The 22,999-nt window shown below is 37.8% G+C and overlaps 1 protein-coding gene across 1 annotated transcript in view; it reads right to left on the minus strand.

The window, feature by feature from the left end:
* GTDC1 (glycosyltransferase like domain containing 1) overlaps positions 1-22,999 on the minus strand; it is a 269,028-nt gene that overhangs the window by 144,249 nt on the left and 101,780 nt on the right. Inside the window, exon 3 of the mRNA XM_083348753.1 lies at positions 3,188-3,355. Within this exon, the coding sequence (XP_083204879.1) occupies positions 3,188-3,355 (168 nt within the window). The remainder of the gene's footprint in view (positions 1-3,187; positions 3,356-22,999) is intronic.

The raw sequence follows: 22,999 nt of genomic DNA on the forward strand, positions 1-22,999 counted from the left end.
CTCTCGTTTGCGGAGTCCCTCAGGGGTCGGTCCTCTCGCCTCTCCTGTTCAACATCTACATGAAACCGCTGGGTGAGATCATTCGTGGTTTTGGAGTTGGGTATCATCAGTATGCTGATGATACCCAACTTTTCATTTCGACCCCAAACCACCCCAGTGATGCCCTCGACGTGATGTCCCGGTGCCTGGAGGCGGTCCGGGTCTGGATGGGGAGGAACAGGCTTCGTCTCAACCCTGACAAGACGGAGTGGCTGTGCGTACCGGCATCTCGGGATATTCAGGATATCCCACCCCTCATTATGGGGGGTGAGTCATTACCTCCTGTAGATAGGGCTCGCAACTTGGGAGTCCTCCTAGATTCACAGCTCTCCTTAGAAGACCATATTGTAGCTGTAACTAGGGGGGCGTTCGCCCAGGTTCGCCTGGTGCGCCAGTTGCGGCCCTATCTAGACCGGGATGCCTTGCGCACGGTCACTCATGCGCTCGTGACCTCTCGTCTTGATTACTGCAACGCTCTCTACATGGGGCTACCCTTGAAGACCACTCGGAGGCTCCAACTGGTACAGAATGCAGCCGCGAGAGTTGTATCGGGGGTTTCCCGATACTCCCGTGTCACACCTTTGCTCCGCGAGCTGCATTGGTTACCAGTTGTCTTCCGGGTGAGGTTCAAGGTGTTGGTAATGACCTACAAAGCCCTCCATGGCATGGGTCCAGAATACCTTGGGGAGCACCTGCAGCCGGCGTCAACTTCCCTCCGCCCAGTACGCTCCCACAGAGAGGGCCTCCTCAGGGTGCCGCCGGTCAAAGAATGCCGACTGGTGACCCCCAGGGGGAGAGCGTTCTCTGTGGGTGCACCGGATTTATGGAATCATCTTCCGGTAGAGCTCCGGATGGCGCCCGATCTCCGCTCCTTCCGGCGCGACCTTAAAACCCATCTTTTTAAAGAAGCGGGCCTGGCCTGATGGGATGGGGTGGGATTTTTATTATGACTTCAATTTTAAATTTGTATTATTATGGGCATTGTTTAATCATGTTTTAATAATTTTAATTTTTGTATCTGATTTTTATGTATTGCCCTGTTAACCGCCCTGAGTCTCTTGAGAGAAGGGCAGTATATAAATTAAATAAATAAATAAATAAATAAATAAATAAATAAGATGACCCACAGCTGGCCCTGTTCAAGGACGCCCGACGCAGGAGGCAGTCAAGTAGGAGTAAACAGAGGAAGGCTGTGGGGCTTCTCGGAAGGAGGCAGAGAGAGGCCACGCCCTGAACTCTTTATAAAGGGAATGTTTGGGGAGGGCTGGTTTGCTGAAAGCAACCGCTCAGATAGTGTTTCAAAGCTCCTGTATCTTGGTTCGTGTCTTGTTTGTTTTTTGTAGTAATAAATTTGGCAGACGTCATTCCAGCCTCTTGCCATTTATAAAGGGGTTGCCTTTTCTGCAGGGCCGGTAGCAGGCTGGTACAGAACAGAATGCTAGTACAACAACAGACCTAACGAGAAGGGATATATGAAATATATGAGGGAACTGTGGATGCCAATAGAAGGAAATATTTACAGCTCAGAATTGAACTACAGCTAAGAGTTGAACTATGGGGTCCCTGGTCCCTGGTGACTGTTTTCTTGCAGATTTTTCATTAACAAACTAGGCAACATCAGCAGCACTAGAAGGGAGGGCAGCTTGCTCTCTGTTGACAACAGTGGCTTTCCCTGTCAGAGTTGCTGGGAGTGTGGTTTTCCTCTTGGTAGTTCCTTGATTAGATTGTTGTTTACAGTAATCATGAAAATCCAAACAAGGAACTTATAACCAGCCCTCACACATTATCAAGATTCAGGCACTTTACATCCAACAGGTATTTATGACCATCACAGTTCCGTAATCCTGTGATGTGTAAGTCATGTGATCACCATTTGCATGCGTCACAGATAGTTTCTGACAAGCAGTCAACGGGGAAGCTGGCAACAAAACTGCAGGTTGCAGTCACTTGATGCCTTGCCTAACAACCTGCAGTAACCACCGTGTTAAGACTTACAATGTTGCAAGTCCGTCATGGTCTCGTAATGCCTTGCTTAACAACTGCACTGGAGATGCTGGTCCCAGTTGTCATTTTTAAGGGAGAACTATCTACTGGTATATTTACTAAATTGAGTTGAGCACGATTTTACATCAACTGCTATTTATTTTTAGGCACAGTTTTAAGGCAAAGCAAATACATCTATCTCAAAACTGAAATATTTTATATAAAAAAAGAATGCACACTGCAAAAAAAAATTAGCTACATGGGATCATTGCTCGTCTTTCAGTTGAGTTGCAAGGCAAAGATACAGATACTATACAGTATATCTAGCCTTAAAATGTTCAATCTACATTTACAATAATTCTCTTAATAAAAATAGGTGAAATGGAGCAAGAAGGTTGCTGTGGGAAAAATAGGAGGAGGAAAGTGTGTTGGATATGTTTGCTCCTTTGAGTTGTTTGTGAATATAATAAAAGCAGGATATAAATGAATGAATGAATGAATTTTATATTCAAGCAAATTTGGCTTTTCAATTTTAATTTAGGTATCCAAAACTTGGCCTGATCATAAGGTTTTCCAGTAAAAATGTTATTACTTTATTTCATTCTTATATTCAAGAAATATGTTTGTTTTAAAGTAACAATATAAAGAATCACAGTGTTTTAAATGTCTGGGTGTTTTATCACTGCACAAATTGTGAATACAAAATGAAAGAAATGTAAGGATTTATCTGGTAGATTTACTACCCTCTCCCCCTAAATATCGCTGCTGGAGGGTATTTTAATTTCTGTTTGCTTCCTTGAACCATCCTATTTTAATTTCAGTTGAATGCAATAAAAAGTATTGTTAAGCCAGTGTTGATTAACTACCCCTTTGTTAAGTGCTTTCAAAGCAAAAACATCTTGTCTGTATTACAAGGAAGGTACATACTGAAAATTAGTGCAATTTGTTGGGGTATGACATGATTCTCACAATAGCATCTAGGCATGTTTCCCTCTCTATGATCTGATTGTAGAAAGTAGATTCTCCTGGTATTTTGATAATATATTGGTCCATTCCTCTTTATCTCTGTAATCCCTTGAAAAGGATTAGGATTCTATAAATGTTGAATGAAAAATGCCTTAAAAGATAGAATAATTAACCACAAGAGGGTACAAGATATACCTACCATGAAAGAATCTGGTTATATCCATATTGGAAGTCCCTTTCCTGACATTTCTGCACAGGATATGTCAATTGGTTCTCATGGAAGTAAAGGATCTTTTTCAATTTGCCAAGGTCAGGCCGAAGGGCGACCAGTTCAGTCAGGTTAAGCACCGAGCTTGCAAAGAGGATCCTAAGAAACAAGGAAAGTAGTGTTTACTGTCTACAAGCCTGTTCAAAAGTGTCACCCTTCACTCTTTCCCTCCCACCCATCTCCCCACAAGAAAAACATAACCTCTATAGGGACATATCAGTGGCTAAGCCTTATTAATACCGTGTAGCAGCATTCTAAGTTTTGATCTCTTAAAAAAATAGCTAAGGATTCGAGTAGAAAAGCACTGAATCTCATTGGTTTTCTCAGCTCACTTACAGAGAGATGCAAAATGAAATAATAATAATAATAATGAAAGTAAAGAGCTGGATGGGTTTTATTGAAAAACGCAAGAAAAGCTATGTCTGAAGGACAAACAACAAAGATAAGGCTGACTGGGGAATACTTTACTTGCAGTTTCATTACACTTCACTTTTTTATGCAACCAACTACTAAAATTCAATATACAAGCAAGCGTGGCACATATTCGTGTTATAACATAAAACCTTTTGATTTATGCAATAACTACTGTGGTTTTTATTTTCTTTATTTTTTTGTGTTCAGGTTTCCTTTTCCCCTTTTTTATTAAATATCCTGCACAGCTCCCATCTATTATTATGAGATTATAAATAATAGGAAAGACAGTGCATAACCTTTTAAGAGAGTTGCAGGGCTGCAAATACCACTAGTAAGGTTAAAGGGACTGGTTGAAATAGAGTTTGAAATACATTCAGATATGTAAACTCTTATTTACTAATAGCTGGTTAATGCAACTCTCTCCCAATAAATCCAAGGAATGAATATAATTTTGTTTCAGAGTTGGGCCTAAGCATAAGCAGAGGCAAGCTTTAAAAACACAGCAAAAACAACAGTATCTAATTCACTTTCCAGTGAAAATTAGAACCCAAAAGATTCTTTTCCTGGTTAGTATTTAAAAGCTACAATTTGACTAGCTTTCTTTCCTTTACCATGATTAGGCACAAAGTGAAATTATATTAACCTTAGTTTCTGGAGGAAGAGCCGTATGCAACTTTCTTCTCCAATCTTGTTTTTCTCATTTAGAAGAGAGCTGGATGGTGGCTTTGTATGATGAAGAAATCTAACAATGATTTTCCATCACCTAATGAATTAAATCAAGGATGGAAAACTGCAGTACAGCACCACCTCTTTTGCAGCTGACTGAGCCCCAAGCACTCAAAATTTTGGCTCTGAATTTTGCTTTGTTTTGTTTTTTTAGTGGGTTTTAGAGGGTTTCCAGAGGCAACCTCCAGCAACCAAAAACTCAAATGCAAAATTCCACTGCCCCCAAAACAGAAGAAAGGGACTCAGGCATACCAATTCTAATGATGCTGTTTCAACCACTAGCAAAAATAAAGAAAATGATGGTTTTATTATGAAGAAAACAACAGCAAGGTAATTTTATCCTCTCACCAAGTCTACATGGGAGGTAAAGAGACAAAGTGATGTTGAGGATATTAGAAACATGTTAATTTCTGCTGATATTTGAATGTCAATTAAAATGAACAGCTTGTCTCAGCATAAGAAATTTAACAATTGTGTATGTGTGTATACATATGCACTGGAACAGACATACACCTAAAGCCATGAGAAAGCCGTTAGACAATCTTTCACAAACATGACATACTGCAATCACTGCATAAGCTGGATTAATACTTATTACTATGCTACTCGAGAATTAAGCTGTTTTTAGACTACCAAATAGCTTTAAATTGCAACTTTTGTCTCTGTAAAGGAAACCTATATTTAAATTGTCTGTTAAAGTTAAATTAAAACAGCCACATCATTAACATGTTATCTTACAAAATAAGGGCACAGTAAAATCTGTTAACATTCTTATCCAACCTGATCAATGCTGCAAAATATTAATAATGCAGCGCAGTTCTATATACCATACAACATTAGCAATACACACACAGTTATTAAATGTTCATCTGTTCTAAATAATAAAGCCAAAATGATGCCCTCTTCTTCACAATGACGTAGTCAGCAACACAGTGCAACCATTATTTGTCTGTAATTGAAATAAACAAGAGTGGTCCAAACTCATATGCAAATGAAAGAACTGCTTCAGACTTTCATATTCATTAGGCACATATGAAATACATTAGATACTCATAACCTATATAAGTATTCATCTGTCTTTGGTCTGCAGAAATGTCATGTTTAAAACAGATGGATGTTTATGCAAACTGATTTCCCATTTTGCCAATAGACCAGTAAAGGATGATGAGATACCTAAATATGTATTTTTATCACTGCTCCTCTCCCTCTGATTCTGTGGAGTGACTTTGGTTGCATATTTCCCACAATGATTTGGCTTGCTGGCATTAAGGAACTTTCTTTTTAAAAAATCACCTCCTTTATTTTGACCACTAGAATGAATGAAAGCAATAAACTAAGAAGATTCAATAGAAACATAAGATTATTATTAGTGAGTAGTTTTTCCTAGCTGAGTGTTTCTAAACCTAATTAGGCAAAGTCTATATTCACCAAAGGTCCCGTTTACTGTTTGTGAAATCCCTCTATACCATCCTTACTAATGGACACATTAGCTGGTCATAGTTTATGTGGTTATGTAGATTGCAGTCCTATTAGGAGAGAAATACCCTTGCTTACTACTGGTAGTTACCTCTTCTTGGTTTCGGCTGCATTTAGCTCTTACACCTCTCTCTGTCTGCCAATTTCTAACCTGGTGCCTTACCTACTATTGGCTTCTAAGTTCCATTTTGTTAATTGAATATATAGAAATGTGTTTGTGTTTATACTTGTGTGTTTGTATGCTTGTGCTTAAGTGTGTGTTTGTGTGTGTGTGTATACATATATATATATACACAGACACACATATATACACATACACATATATATACACACATACACACACACACACTGACATATATATGGTGTGATATGCATAATATATCTCACAGTTAGTATTGTGTTATTTGTGTATGACATATAAATGAAAATTCACCTTACTACTAAAGTAATTATATATTAATGTTCAATCAGTGAGTTTTTGTACTGCATGAATGTATGAATGTAAAAAAAACATAAGAAAAAGCCTTTTCATTTATGATTTAATAATAAAGGCCTTTAAAATTCAAAAATATCCAGTCATAAACGATAATATATTAAAATCCATAATAAAGTAAATAAATAAGGAGTAATTTATTCTTGACATGGCATGTATAAATGTCAAAAAGGTTTAGAAGATATAAACTAGTTTAGAAATCCCACTTTTATATGGAAAGTCGTTTGAAATGTTTACAGAAATAATTAAGTCTTACCATTGTAATGTTCTTTATTTTTCAGAACAAGCCACAAGGGTTGTCATCCTTTTCATCTTAATTAGTCCATGTGTTTGTTATATTTGTTATGTACTTCCATAAACATTTACAAACATTAATTGTTATGAAAAAATATGTTTCCTCTCAATGTAATTACTATATGTACATAGTAATATATAACTAATAAATATCTAGGACTACAAATCATTCATTTATTTTAGAATGTGAACTGAGTTCGTTTCTATCCAAAAAGCAAATTAATACATATCTGATTATGTGAAAATGCCTGAATGCTTATTTTGCCAATTTTCTTTATATAAAGAGCCAGAACACATTCAGCCACTTTCAATGGACTGGTAATGTTTTGTCCTCTGAACCTTAGAGAAACAGAGGCTGCAAAGAATAAAACAAATGTTCCGCACCAGAAACAAACTTGTCTTCCAAATTAGGCCTTTTCTTTTATTGTGATGTACATATTCTAGTGCATTTACATTAGGTCATTATTCAGGTAGTGAGGGAATCACATAGGCATCCTGCTACTCAAGTATTTTGGACAACACAAGAAGACTAAGAAGCTCCACTCAACTTTCTCTCATCTTCAGTATCCCCCCCCCTCCAGGACTGATAGATGAGCCACAGTGTAGCTTTCTCTTTTTGTTCCATTATTTCTGTCAGTGCTGCTAACATTGAATGTTTTTGCATTGACAACAGATGGAAATGTAGCCATTTTTTCCCTTTCGCTTTTAGAGTTAGATGATGCTGGGAGGGGGGGATGTGAATAAGAGTCCAGCTAGACATAACAACACTAAACACAGCGTGAGAATCAAGGTTATTGAGCCCAGAGCTGATAGAGAATTGGCGGGCTGGAGAGGAAGCCTGCGCTTCAAGCTAATTGGGGAATGTGATTTATGACTGTTAATTGGAGGAGGGAATTGTGCTTTGATACTATGTGCCCAGGGGAGGGGAAATTAGTTTTTGGCTTCGATTATGTAAGTGCCGGTATTATGCTACTCGAATAAAAGATCCTTTAAGGTAAACAATGCCTCAAAGTTTTTTTGAAGAGTTTCAACTGTTGGAATCATGACATTTTCAGGGGAAAAATGATTTCCATATACTAAGGGAAACTGGGTCCAAAGAGTAGAGTAGAATAGAGTAGGACTAGAGTAGAATAGTGGACTAGACTAGGATTAGAGTAGACTAGAGTAGAGTACTTTATTGACCAAGTGTGCCAAGAAATTTGTCTCCAGGGCAGAGACAAATGTAAACCAACATAATCATCACCATCACCATCATCACTGTCATCATCATCATCATCTGAATAAGAGGGGGGAGTAAAGAAGGATAAATGATAATAAACACAGCCAAACTACATAGGTAAGTATAGATAGACATTAGATGGCCCTGTGAGAATTAGGTGTGCAGCAGATTAATGGTGCAGAAAAAAAACCTGTCCTTGTGTCTGGGTTGTTTTGGCATTCAATACCTTGTAGCGCCATCCCGAGGAGAGGAATTGAAACAGTTTAGGTGGCCAGCGTGAGTGGTCTATAGATTAATATATACTGCTCTGCTCCCATCTCTGATATTTACATCCATAGACATAAGTGGTTCTAGCATTGAAAGAAGTGCACAGATATATTAAGTATGCACAGCAAATAATTAAAAGAAATGCAAGCATATTGATCAGCTGCCCTGATCAGCAGATATTATTGCTGGTCAAGAAGTTCACAGATACCATGTGTGTGTGTAACTGTAAGCAAGACAATTGCCTCTCAAAAACTGATCTCATGACCTTTATGAAGATTTGGCCTCCATGAGGGCAGAAGCAAGGAAACTTCCTATGAAGAATTAAGCAAAGTTGTGCGCAGGAGCTGCATTTTGATAATGTGGTGCTCAGGATCACACACAGAAAGGTTTCCTGCAGTAGACCCTGTGTCATACTTGAGGCAACTGGTTCTTTACACATCACCCTGGAGCGAAGAGCTTGCAATTCATAAGTGAACTAAGCATTTCTTTGCAACACTTGTATAAGACTTCCCAAATTCAGGTGAAACTCCTATGAGGCTTCTTTTTACTTAACTAAACCCCCAACAAATATCCTTCACTCATTACATTTCATTCCTCTACCACTCTGGTGGTGTCAACCTGACATGTTTCGCATAAGTAGAAAAACGTCATGGAGCTGCAACATAAAATGTTTTCAAAGTCATCATCCAATCCTGGTTTCATTCAAGACAGTCCACCAGGCCTTCTAATACATATAGCAACAGAAATAAACCAAAAATATTTTTTTAAAAAAAAATCCACCAAGATTGCTCTCAAGTTTACAGTACTTCAGAGCATTTGTCAGTGGATGGTTTGAGGGGAAAGTCTGTTTGCTGACAGCTGTCTCCCGGATTAAGAGCTACAATTTAAGGAAGGGCTTTGCTACTAATAGAAATAAAGATTTCCTCTTCCTTCCTCCCCTCCCCTCCTTTAGCAGTCTTGAAAGACCCAAATAAATCAAACATGCCTTTTATGCATGTACAATTTGCATGTGGAACAGAAACAACAAAAGACTGCCTGAATTCATGCAGCATGCTAAAGTCCCAAAATTATTTGTATGGATCTGGTACCCTGTGCAGTGTGAGAATAAACCCTATGATTTGTAAGCCATGCTCATAAACATAGTCTGATGTGCAAAACAAACCAACTATGGTTTATTCCAATAAACCATACCTACAGTCCTTAGATTAATAAAATACAACAATCCATCTCCCACATTTCCTTCATTGTCTTTACTGTCGTCGTGATATAAACAGTGATTATATTATAGGTACGTGGAAGTATAGCAGAATATAAAGTTAACCCGCAGCTTTCATATTTCTGTATCCTTGAAAGAGTGTAGTGATTAAAGATTTCTGACAATCACCCCTATAGAAACTGTGGTATTGTGCAAAGAACTGAAAAGTGATAAACCTATTATCATTCCACAGAGTGTTCAGGCAGAATAACTGCACTAAAAGAAATTCTGAGGTTGCATGCAAATAAGATTACAATATTCAATTCAACTGGCATAAAATTGATAAAATCATTATATTCATTAGGAGTGCAGAGTAGCAACTCAGATCTGTTGCTAAATCTATAGTACAGGCTTGATATTGCCTTCCAAGAACTAGTCCGATGTGCTAATTGGATAAGTGTTTTTATATTATTCTGTAGTGTTATAAAGTATAGAAAGATTTGTGAGATAGACTTCTTCGGTTTGAACAAATAGTATTGGAAAGCTGCTTTCATTTCTAAGCAACTTAGGCCAAGTTACCTGGATTTTATGAGAAATGCAGCAGCAATTTTCTCCTAATTTTAGCCTCAATTAATTACTGACAGATGAACATTATTTTATTTTATTATTAGATTTATTATTAGATTTATATACCGCCCTTTCCCGAAGGACTCAGGGCGGTTTACAGGGTATTAAAACAAAACCAGTACAAAAGTTAAAAACAATTAAAAAAGATTAAATCATCCCTAAAATTAAAAACCCCAGTTAAAAATTCTCAGCCTGGGCCGGAGAGCTCAAAGAGCCAGGTCTTCAGGTCCCGGCGAAATGAACGAAGGTCGGGGGCAGTCCTAAGCTCCATGGGCAGCTGGTTCCAGAGGGCAGGCGCACCCACAGAGAAGGCCCTTCCCCTGGGTGTTGGGTGTTTATATCTGATTTCCTCATGAGCTGCTCTATAGCTCTCTTTATTTCCATTGCATTGGATACACCAAATGAGTACAGTGGCATTATCATATACACAAAAATATGAAATCACAGCTGCCAGTATTTTAGCTAGTGTTGGCCTTCTTAGGCATCAAGTTATTCCCAAGAATCTAGGATGTTTATTGTATACAGGTAGTCCTCGACTTATGAGTATAATTGGAATGGAGACTTCTGTCATTAAGTATTACAACTCTTACGTTGTAGTGAGGCATCGTGTGATCGTGCCCAATTTTGTGACCTTTTTTGCCACAGTCATTAAATGAATCTGGCTTCTCTCATAGACTTTCTTGTCTGAAGCTGAGTGGGAACATCACAAATGGTGATTGTGCGATGCCAGAACACTCAACTGTCATAAATACACACCAGTAACTAAGCACCCCAATTGCATCTTAAGTACAAGGACGTTTCGCAGGTCTGTTTTTCTAGCACTGTCATAGCTTTGAATGGTTGCTAAAGAAATGGACATAGAGCCTTGGTGGAGCAGTGGGCTAATGCCTCCTTAAGTAACACCAGCTGCCTGCAATTATTGCAGGTTCGCATCCCACCAGGCTCAAGGTTGACTCAGCCTTCCAATCCTTCCGAGGTAGGTAAAATGAGGACCCAGATTATTGGGGGCAATAAGCTGACTTTGTAATAATGCCGCTTGGTGTGTGTGTGAAAGCCCTAATAAGCAGGCATATACATAGAATGAAGGCTACTGCTAAGCTTGTAAGCCACCCTGAGTCTTCGGAGAAGGGCGGGATATAAATGGAATTAAAATAAAATAATAAATAAATAAATACCCTGTTGTATATCTGGGGATCAAAGCAGCGTGGTCTTTTGTAATTGACAAATGGAATCATTGGATGATTTCTCATTTTTTTGGACTGGATTGCATTAGTTTGAACAACTTGCTCCTGGGTAGTCAAAATCATTTTTTTCAGTTTTAAGCCACGTCATTTTTTGACGGTTTTAAAGTATTTTCCCATGATGTATGCTGTTCCAAGGAAAGCTGCCTTTTGCAATTGATAAGACAGTGAATTTGCAAAGCTGATCATGGTTCAAGTGGTCCTCCAACAGCTTTGAGATTGCACCCAAGATGCCTATTACTATTGGTGCTATCTTTGCTTTCTTTAGTTGTTCTATTTCTGTTTGCAGGTCCTTTTGTTATCTTCTCCAATTCTTTCTTGTCTATTCCACTGTTTCCAGGTACCGTCATGTCCACTATTCAGACTTTTTTTTTTTGCCTTTCTTATCAACAATTGTTAATTCTGTCATTATTATTAATAATGTGGCTGCCAGAAGATAGCAGAAATCATCTGCCAATGCAAATGTATCATCTCATCTATGGTACTCTGTCAGGAAAGCAGTATCTAGTATACATTCAGGGACAAAAGTTCCATCAATACAGTTCATACATGCAAAAGAAAAGATTGAATATCTGCCCCCTTTATTTGACCACAAGCTACACTGAGCAGAGCACTTTGGTCAGGTACTTTCATCCTTCATAAGATCAAATCAGGTTCTTTTTATCAAAGTAAGCTGAGCCACACAGAAATCCCCAAAATACCTCAATATATGCCTTCCAAAACTACTGGACTTAATTTTATATGCTTTTATCAGCATTTTGGCTGGGAATTATGAGAGATCTCTGCACCCAAAGGTTGGACTAAGAGGTTGTTCCTCTGACTACTTTTTCTTAAAATAAAATATATTTCGGTGTATTTGAATTCTTCATTGCAATAAACCAAATTCAAGCTGGCATGCCTCTCTAAATGACTAACGACAACACCAGTATACCCAATTGTACAGAAACAAGGTACATTTGACAGTGGGGAGTTTGGTATGTGTGTGTGTGAGTGAGTGAGTGAGTGAGTGAGTGTGTAGACAACAGGATTCTCTCAAAAAAGCTCAGTCAGTTCTTAAAAATCTAAGACTGAGCAGCTGGCAACTCTGTCACCATGAAGTCTCCATATGGAAGACCGAGATGTGTCAAACTATCCAAAACGTTTTTGGATGGTGCAGAGAGAAACAATAAATAATTCAGTATCTTCAACACTTTCAACAGCAGGTAGTAGATATGCTACCTGCTTCTATTATGTGCCAAAATATCACATGTGAGAGAATGGCTGTTTCTTCAAACTGTTGCCATGTGGATATATTGCTTGAAGAAGTTAAAATTCTGTAGACGAATGAGGCATATCACAGGTTTATCAATATTAGGCAACACAGAGTTTGTGAACAGAAAAATGGTGACAATCACAGTCCAACAATATTATAATATGCATTCTTACATACACACACACACACACACAATCTTTGGACTTCCAAAACCATTAAATGCTATAAAAATTTGGTCAAAATTGTGTTAATACCCACATTAGCAAATAGCTAAAGTAACAATTTGTTATTCTTTACAATACATTATGCTGAGATTTCTTTTTAATGTACAAATTATATTGCTTTCAATCTTTCTCTTCCAATTTTCAGCCTAGTTAAATCAGCTGATTAATAAAACGTTTTAATAACAAACTAAAAAGAGTGAGATTACCAAAACCAAAATATATATTCTAAGCAAAATAGTATAATTTTATTTCAATCAGCATATTCATAAATTTATACATAATGTATTTGATACCTTACGGTTTATAAGTGAGGAATACTGGACAGAGCAAAATATATCTTTTACATTCAGTACTGCAATATAGTAAAGCAAGTTGGAAAATCCTAACCAACTAAAGTTGAGCAAACACTGTAAGACATCTAACTTGTATTCTGAATGGAATATCTTTCAATATGTTAATTTTCACTTAGAAAAATTAAATAATCATACACATCAGAACTGAAAAAGAAAACAAGTTAGGCTTTAGTTCAGGGGTCTTCAAACTTGGCCCTTTTATGACACGCTGGCTGAGGAATTCTGGGAGTTGAAGTCCACAAGTCATAACCATGGTATCTTGCTGCGGCGCCTCAGGGGACTGGGAGTGGGAGGCACGGTTCTGCGTTGGTTCTCCACCTTTCTCCAGGGTCGCTCGCAGTCGGTGCTGGCAGGGGGACAGAGGTCGACCCCGAGGCCTCTCATTTGCGGAGTCCCTCAGGGGTCGGTCCTCTCGCCTCTCCTGTTCAACATCTACATGAAACCGCTGGGTGAGATCATTCGTAGCTTTGGAGTAGGGTACCATCAGTATGCTGATGACACCCAGCTTTTCATCTCAACTCCAAACAGCATCAGTGATGCCCTCGACGTGATGTCCCGCTGCCTGAAAGCGGTCCGGGAATGGATGGGGAGGAACAGGCTTCAACTCAACCCGGACAAGACTGAATGGCTGTACGTACCGGCAAGCCAGGATACTCAGATCAGTCCACCCCTTAACATCGGGGATGAGTTACTACCCCCTGTTGATAGGGCCCGCAACCTGGGTGTCCTCCTAGACTCGCAGCTATCCCTGGAAGATCACATAGGAGCTGTGACCAAGGGGGCCTTCTCCCGGGTTCGACTGGTGCGCCAACTACAACCTTATCTGGACCTGGATGCCTTACGTATAGTCACCCATGCCCTTGTGACCTCTCGCCTAGACTACTGTAACGCTCTCTACATGGGGCTGCCCTTGAGATCCACTCGGAAGCTTCAACTGGTGCAAAGTGCAGCGGCACGGACACTTTTGGGGGCCTCCCGATACTCCCATATCACACCTCTCCTCCGTGAGTTGCACTGGCTTCCGGTTGCCTTCCGAGTGAAATTCAAGGTGCTAACAATGACATACAAAGCCCTACATGGCATGGGTCCGGACTACCTACGGGAGCACCTTCTGCCAATGTCAACACCCCACCGTCATGTGCGCTCCCACAGAGAGGGCCTCAGTGGGTGCGCCAGCCCTCTGGAACTGCTTGCCAACCGAAATCCGGATGGCCCCCGACCTCCACACCTTCCGGCGCGACTTAAAAACTTACCTGTTCCAGCAGTCCGGCCTGGCCTGATAGCTCTAATTGGGGTCCCAGTTTGTTTTTACTATTGTTTTTCACTATTGTTCAATCTGTATACCTACCTTACTCTGTACACTGCCCCGAGTCCCTCGGGAGAAGGGCGGTTTATAAAAACAAACAAACAAACAAACAAACAAACAAATAAATAAATAAATAAATAAAAGGGCCAAGTTTGAAGAACCTTGCTTTAGTTGACCTAAATGTATGTCTTAATGTGTTACAATGGATTTTCCTTATGGATTTCAAATTACTTCAAAAAGTAGGAAACTACAGACCTATCAGCCTGACCTCAATACCTGGGAAGATTCTGGAAAAGATAATCAAACAACAAATCAGCGAACACCTTGATGCAAACAAAGTCATCACTAAAAGTCAACATGGGTTTGTCAAAAACAGATCATGCCAGACAAATCTTATTGCATTCTTTGACCAAGTGACAAAATTAGTGGACTGTTGTAGATATAATTTACTTGGACTTTAGTAAGGCATTTGATAAAGTAGATCACAACCTACTACTTGATAAGATAGAAAAATGTGGGTCAGATAGCATCACCAGATGGATTCATAGCTGCCTGGACAGGCCGTTCTCAGCGTGTGGTCCTCAATGGAACTGCATCTACATGGAAGGAAGTGTGTAGTGGGGTGCCCCAGGGATCTGTTTTGGGCCCAGTGCTCTTCAATATCTTCATCAACGATTTGGATGAGGGGATAGATGGGGAACTCATCAAATTTGCAGATGACACCAAGCTAGCAGGAATAGCCAATACTCCAGAAGATAGGCTTAAAATACAGGAGGATTTGGACAGACTCGAACACTGGGCACTATCTAACAATATGAAATTCAATGGTGAAAAAAGTAAGGTTCTACATTTAGGCAGGAAAAATCAAATGCACAGGTATAGTATAGGTGGTACCTTGCTCAATAGTAGTAACTGTGAGAGGGATCTCGGAGTCCTAGTAGACAATCACTTCAAAATGAGCAAGCAGTGTGCTGCAGCTGCCAAAAAAGCCAACACAGTGCTAGGCTGCATTAACAGAGGGATAGAATCAAGATCACGTGAAGTATTAATACCACTTTACAATGCCTTGGTAAGGCCACACCTGGAATACTGCATCCAGTTTTGGTCACCACGATGTAAAAAAGATGTCGAGACTCTAAAAAGGGTACAGAGAAGAGCAACAAAGATGATTGGGGGACTGGAGGCTAAAACATATAGGGAACGGTTGCTGGAATTGGGTATGTGTAGTTTAACAAAGAGAAGGGTGAGGGGTGACTTGATAGCAGTGTTCCAATATCTCAGGGGCTGCCACAAAGAAGAGGGAGTCAAGCTATTCTCCAAAGCACCTGAAAACAGGACAAGAAGCAACGGATGGAAACTAGTCAAGGAGAGAAGCAACCTAGAACTAAGGAGAAATTTCCTGACAGTTACAACAATTAACCAGTGGAACAACCTGCCTCCAGAAGTGGTGAATGCTCCAACACTGGAAGTTTTTAAGAAGAGACTGGACAGCCATTTGCCTGAAATGGTATAGGGTTTCCTGCCTGAGCAGGGGGTTGGACTAGATGACCTCCAAGGTCCCTTCCAACTTATTGTTGTTGTTGAACACAAAATAACCCCATATTTACTATTTTCAGTAGGTTAGATTTGTATTCATTGTCCACAGTGTTGTAGCCAGTACAATTGAACCTCATCAGATTTCTATTCCTTGAGGATTCAAAACACAATCAATGGTGGACTATTTTCACACGTTTAAAAAAAAAAGCATGTAAATCTATATTGGGATACAAATATCCAAATGCAATATAATCTTTACTCCACATGTGTTAAGTATGGTATACATTTACATCATGTACCTTTCTGTTTCCTCCCTGAATAACTCACTTCAGGTGTTATTAATAAAATCACTTTGTATTTTAAATAAAGATGCTATTCAATAACCTTTGAAGCTCACACATCAGCCTAACTTAGAGCAGCTTTAGCTCATCTGGCCTTTAAATTACTCTTTTCATGTGGTTGGCCCATAAGCCATACATACGGCCTCTCAATCAGCCACTGTACATCAACAGAGTAAGGATGATTTGCATGATATGTATTTAAGCTTCAACAATCTTCAACAACCAGATACAAAAAAAAGGACTGTCAAGCAACGGAAAGATTTTAATAAGCTACGGACTAAATATAGTCAGGGTTCCTATTATAACAGCACCATGATTAAAGATAAAAGTTGTGTGTGTGTGTATGTATATATATGTGTGTACACACACACACACACACACACACACACAATTCTATTTTAAAAGGAAAATACTTTTTGATTTTTGATATTATTATTATTATTATTATTATTATTATTATTATTATTATTATTATTATTATTATTATTATTATTAGGCATCAAGTCAATGCTGACCAAATAGACAGGTCTACTCTAGGATGAGGCAAATATAGTATATTTTATAAAATTTAAAAACAAATTATCAAAAATGCATTTTAACTATAGAATCAGACTTCTGTAAACTTGTTTTGCATCTATAGGTTTTTACTATCATGCTCTATTAATGGAAATATTTCAGAGCCCATAAAAGGGGTCTGATGACATTAGTTTTCTTATTTTTATTATACTTAAATTAAGACAAAATTAAAGCTAATGGCTTTGATTACCTAATTCTTTTTTCCAAGGGAAATTGTACCATATTTTAATCAAATGTGATCAATAAAACCTGTGGGATAAGTCATTATTATACATTGTTGTTATTGTTGTTAGCTGCAAAGTCGTGTCCGACCCATCACGACCCCATGGACAACATTCCTCCAGGCCTTCCTGTCCTCTACCATCTTCTGGAGTCCATTTAAGCTCACACCTACTGCTTCAGTGACTCCATCCAGCCACCTCATTCTCTGTCATCCCCTTCTTCTATTGCCCTCAATCTTTCCCAGCATTAGGCTCTTCTCCAGTGAGTGCTTCTTTCTCATTAGGTGGCCAAAGTATTTGAGTTTCAACTTCAGGATCTGGCCTTCTAAAGAGCAGTCAGGGTTGATCTCCTCTAGGACTGACCGGTTTGATCGCCTTGCAATCCAAGGGACTCGCAGGAGTCTTCTCCAGCACCAGAGTTCAAAGGCCTCAATTCTTTGGCACTCAGCCTTTCTTATGGTCCAACTTTCACTGCCATACATTGCAACTGGGAAGACCATAGCCTTGACTATACACACTTTTGTTGACAGGGTGATGTCTCTGCTTTTTAGTGTGCTGTCTAGATTTGCCATTGCTTTCCTCCCAAAGAGCAAGCGTCTTTTAATTTCTTGGCTACAGTCCCTATCTGCGGTGATCTTGGAGCCCAGGAAAATAAAATCTGTCACTACCTCCATTTCTTCCCCATCTATTTGCCAGGAATTGAAAGGGCCGGATGCCATGATCTTGGTTTTCTTAAATGTTATACATTATTCATTATGGTGGCCCAATTAATAGTATAGAAAAGAGACTGTGGAATCTACAGAAACTTTAAGAAAAACTAGATTTCTATTTGTTCTGTATATGTACATATATTTACTCATACCCTTGTCACTTTGTAACGTGTCTAGAATTCCACCCATTCTCACATTCCATTTCCTTTGGGCTTTAGATTACTTTCTTTTACAATTATTGCAATATCAATATATGAAATTTGGAAACATCCAAATTTCAACAAAACTTCATGAGTAATCAAGGTGTCTGGGACAATAAATGTTTCAAATTTAAACTTCATTCTTATTATACAGTATAATGGTTTCCAAAGTTCCTGTTGATGGCTTTAGAGATACCATGTATTCTATGATTGGAATTAACAGGTCTACAACCAGATCTTTCTGGTTTCCAAATCTAAATTATTCTTTTCGTATATTTCAACAAGTTAAGATTTCACCGTCCATAATTAACCTGCAGATTCAAGATTTCCCACCTAGAAAGGATTAATCCTATAATAAGAGTAATATAATAATGCACCTAGAATTGAAGATTATTTTTGATTTCTTTCAAAAATGAATATATTCCTCAAATAAAAAAAATCTCTATGAGAAAAGATCATGCATAAGGACAAATTGTCACCTTATGTATGGAGATCATTTGGAAACTACAAACAGTTCAGAAGCAACATTTTGATAAATTTCCCTTAAGTTTCTCTTCTCTTCAACTCTTAGTAGAATCTTTTCTAAATGTTTCTTTCCTTTTTTTTTTTCATTAAGACCTGTCATTTCTGCTTGTGTACATATTCTTGCATCAATGTTTCCTCTGTCAAAGTCCAGAGATAACAGGAAAGACAGATACCTTCCTTCCTTCCTTCCTTCCTTCCTTCCTTCCTTCCTTCCTTCCTTCCTTCCTTCCTTCCTTCCTTCCTTCCGGTTCCATGCTCATCTGAAAAGTTCAGATCTATTTTCATTTTTATTCTTCTGGAATCTCATAAGACTGCACGCTATTTTCACTCAAACAACTCATTATAATTTGAAGATTTTATATTTTTAATCTCTTTCCTATTTTGATGTTCCAATGCAACTCTACCAATGCAACTCTACCAGTGTTACAGGAATATGCTTACTGAATGTAGTCAGTTTCCAAGGGAAAACAGGTTTTTTTAGCTTACTTGAGCTCAATTCCCCAGACATTTTTGTTTTTTTAAAAAAAAAGTTTAAAAGTTTAAATTCACAAACACAGAAAAGTAGTTGACAAACAAGTCCCATGCAATTACAGGAATGCACAACACTTTTGATACCAGATCGTAAAAAAATTCACATAATCCAATCAAACATTTAAATTTCAGTAGCACAGATTTACTTACAGCACTTTAATTACTCTACAGGGAGTTCCACAAATATTGCAATATAAAGCCTAACAGTTGGAAGTAACAAAAGTCCGTAATGTGAGAAAAAAACTGAAGCCTTACAAACTATATTCCACATAGTTTGAGTGAATAATAGAATACTATTAATACTAAAGCATGTAAAGATTACACACATCAGATTTTCACTTCAGCTAAACTTGCCTTGCTAGAATGCTGAAATATTCCTAGAATGGATCCAAGTCCTAAAATGCTGAAATATTCATAGAAACTAAATGTCACCATCGTATATAGTTATGACAAATTTTACCAGGAACTGCAGTGCCCTGATATAACAGGTGCTGTAAGTTGCTACCTTTCAGAAACTTTTTTCTGAATATATTCTTCATACAAGAGGGAAAAGTGATAATCATAATGTGTGATGCTGTGATGACACCTGTTTGGATTCCAGTTGCCCATATAAATAGTGAACATTCTTCACACAGCCATTCCTAAAATTAGAGAGTATCTTTACTGGGATGTTGAAGTGTCTAAACTTGTGTTTGATGTGCTGCCAAACCTATATAATATTTATGTAGAATGGTACTAGTGCTGCACAGATTCCATATGTTCTTAGTTTACAATGCCAGAGAAGACACTTAGCCTGACTATGCTGACCTGGTCATGCTGAATTATTAGCTTTCAGCATGAATAATAGTAAAAAGATTATTTTTTAAAATTTATTTTTCACATTTCTAAGTCGCCCATCTCACTCATACAGAGGGAGACAATTAAAATTTTCACGTTACTTGGTTTGCTTGTATGTGATATATTGTACAAACATAGGGGGGGAATTAAACATGTAAACACTCTAATATATTATAGTATAATCCTTTATTTAAGCAAATTCATCATTATCAATTGTTCCCTGTTTTAGTTTTGTTAAAAAGAATTATTTCACTAAAATTAATAATTGAAAATACGGGGTCTTCTTTTAATTTACAATATAATTATAGAAGAAATAATTTTCCATAACAATATATACCGGTATATTAGCTGAGAAATATGCATCTTATATAATATAATCTGTACTTATCCTGTAATTTGAGCAAATGTGTTTTAAAAGATTTTAAGCCTGCAACTGTCTTGTAACTAAATAAGAAGAGCAGCAGAAGACATGAGCCAAATAGATAGCTATCGGTTTCCTTGAGCCTAATCTGATTAAAGAAACTCTTTCACGCTCTCAATCTCTCTATCAAAAAAAAAAAACACCTAAATAGGTTGCCATCTAAGAGGGAAGGAAAAGATAAAAATAGCTCTTGGCAAAATTAATTTTAAACATGCCATTTTAGACTCTTACAATTTTTTTAAAAAATGAAAAGTTCCTTATGTGTTTTTGAAAAGGCTGTCTCTTCATTTCATGTCTTAACTGATGACCGATTGAAAAGCATAACAAAAAGTATTTTTATTTATCTATTATTAATATTGATATCTTAATAAAAAAATTTAAAAAACACAGGATATGCACACAGACAATTCACTCAACTTAAAAATAAGGAAGTATGCATTGATTCAGAATGGACAACTATCCTACTATGTAATATAAAATGAAATTAGAAGCTGGACAAATAAATAATAATTTTATCCTGTTTGAATATATGGTGAATGGGAGTATATTTGACTCTTTGGGACAGTTAATATTATATCAAAGTGGCTACTGATTTCATGGCAATTGCTCCAAAGCTGCATCATCCCATTGTATTAAACTTGTGTCCTGGGCCAAATGTTGATTAACATGTTTTATAAGTGAATCAGATGAAGGAGAATAATGTCCATCAGATAGAAAGGGACAGCAAATGGAATGGATTGGCACTTCACAAGGCTTAAGCTATCTTGATTGGATAGAGGATTAAACCTAGTCTAACTAAAATATATTGCTACATAGATGGAACATTTTTGCAACTAGACATCTAAATATAAGTTAAATACACAAAACAGAATAACGTGGGTTTGGTAACAGTATATAAAGATGGGGCTAGAGAGAGTTTGGGGTAGTAGTTAAGGCACCAGGCTAGACAGTAGGGTGACCCTAGGCCAGTCACTTCTCTCAATCCTAGGAAGGAGCAGGCAAAGACAAATCACTTCTAAGTCCAAGAAAACTGCAGAAACTAATCCAAGCATCATCACGAGGAGTCCACGTTGACTTGAAGGCCACAACAACAAAATAAGTAGATGTAGGACCTAGGAGTTTCAATAAACTACAGTATAAATATATATCAGCAGGATAATGTAACAACCAAATAACAATTGAAATTCAAGGTGCTGGTGATGACATACAAAGCCCTACATGGCGTGGGTCCGGATTACCTACGGGAGCACCTACTGCCGGCGTCAACGTCCCTCCGTCCTGTACATTCCCACAGAGAGGGCCTCCTCAGGGTACTACCGGTCTGAGAATGTCGGCTGGTGACCCCCAGGGGGAGAGCATTCTCGGTGGGTGCACCAATCCTTTGGAACCACTTACCAGCTGAACTCCAGATGGCCCTCGACCTTCGCTCCTTCCGGCGTGATCTAAAAATTTATCTATTCGAACAAGCCAGCCTGGCCTGATGGATTTGGGTTTTAAAATTATTTATCTAATGTATTCTTATTTTATTGCCCTGTACACCGCCCTGAGTCCTCCAGAAGAAGGGCGGTATATAAATCAAATAAATAAATAAATAATGTCCAGCTTCACCTGCAATATCTTCACCAGGGACTTGATAGCAAGATCTTTTATATTTTTTAGTCTGAGTTCACTGACTAATAATACTTAACTGCCTAGGAAATTGCTTATTTATTAGTATATTAGTCACTTAAGACCGGTGAGGCAGCAGTTCCTACTATGTCTGTCATTGTCATGTAAGGAATTGGAAACAGAGTGCTATGACAACCCATATGGTGTACCTGGACCAAAAGGTTGGATGATAATTATTACTATTACATTCAAACAATTGCTGAGAGACTTCCCCAAATAGGCCTTACCTAGAATGCTACTGATTAAGCTTAGAAGTCTACTTCATCATCCATTAGAGATCTATCAAGCTTCCTACCTCTTTTAATGAATTATTCATATGTCAAACTGTATTACATTACATAAATATAATACATAATTCATTCTTATTGTAAATGTTATGTCATATTTTACTCTTTCTTCTCAAGCTAGTCTGCCATACAGAATTGTTTCAGAAGTAACTGCTATAAATACATGAAAGCAAAAGCCAGAGAAGATTCAGCTTCTGTAACAGCAATCATCTGTTCTTCTGCCTATTCATCAAACCTAGTTCCAGATGTTTAATTATCAGCCTGACCTCTCATATATAACTTGTAGACCATGTTGAATGGGGATATCAACCATGTGGAGTTTACTCATAATTCAGGAGTGTGCATTTGAGTGTAATGTAAATTATTGTATTATATTAATGCATCCTTATTGTAATATTTCAGTAAATATATACATTATTAACTTTATTAGTCCTTTTAATCAGCTCTATTTTCATATTTTGTTTACCCATGTTAAGAGACAGAAAAATAAATCGATAAGACAACCTCAAGGAGGAAAATTGGAATGGTTTCTTTTATGTCCCAGGTAAGCATTAATATGAGGTTTTTCGAACACTTAGGATTACAGTATAACTCATAAATCCATCTCATTGTGAGAAATATTGGGGATTGAAATCCAAATATACCAAGTTATTTATGCCTAATTTATGTGAACAAGAGATATTTCAATAAATAATACTTTTTAAAACTAGGGAGCACTGCCCAGATTGGCAACAAGAATCAGAGTTAACACTGAACTTGCTTGTAATTTTTAGATTTTTAAATGTTATGCAGTAACATGATCT

This window comes from Vipera ursinii (assembly GCF_947247035.1).
Source record: "Vipera ursinii genome assembly, chromosome: 1".
Classification (NCBI taxonomy): Eukaryota; Metazoa; Chordata; class Lepidosauria; order Squamata; family Viperidae; genus Vipera; species Vipera ursinii.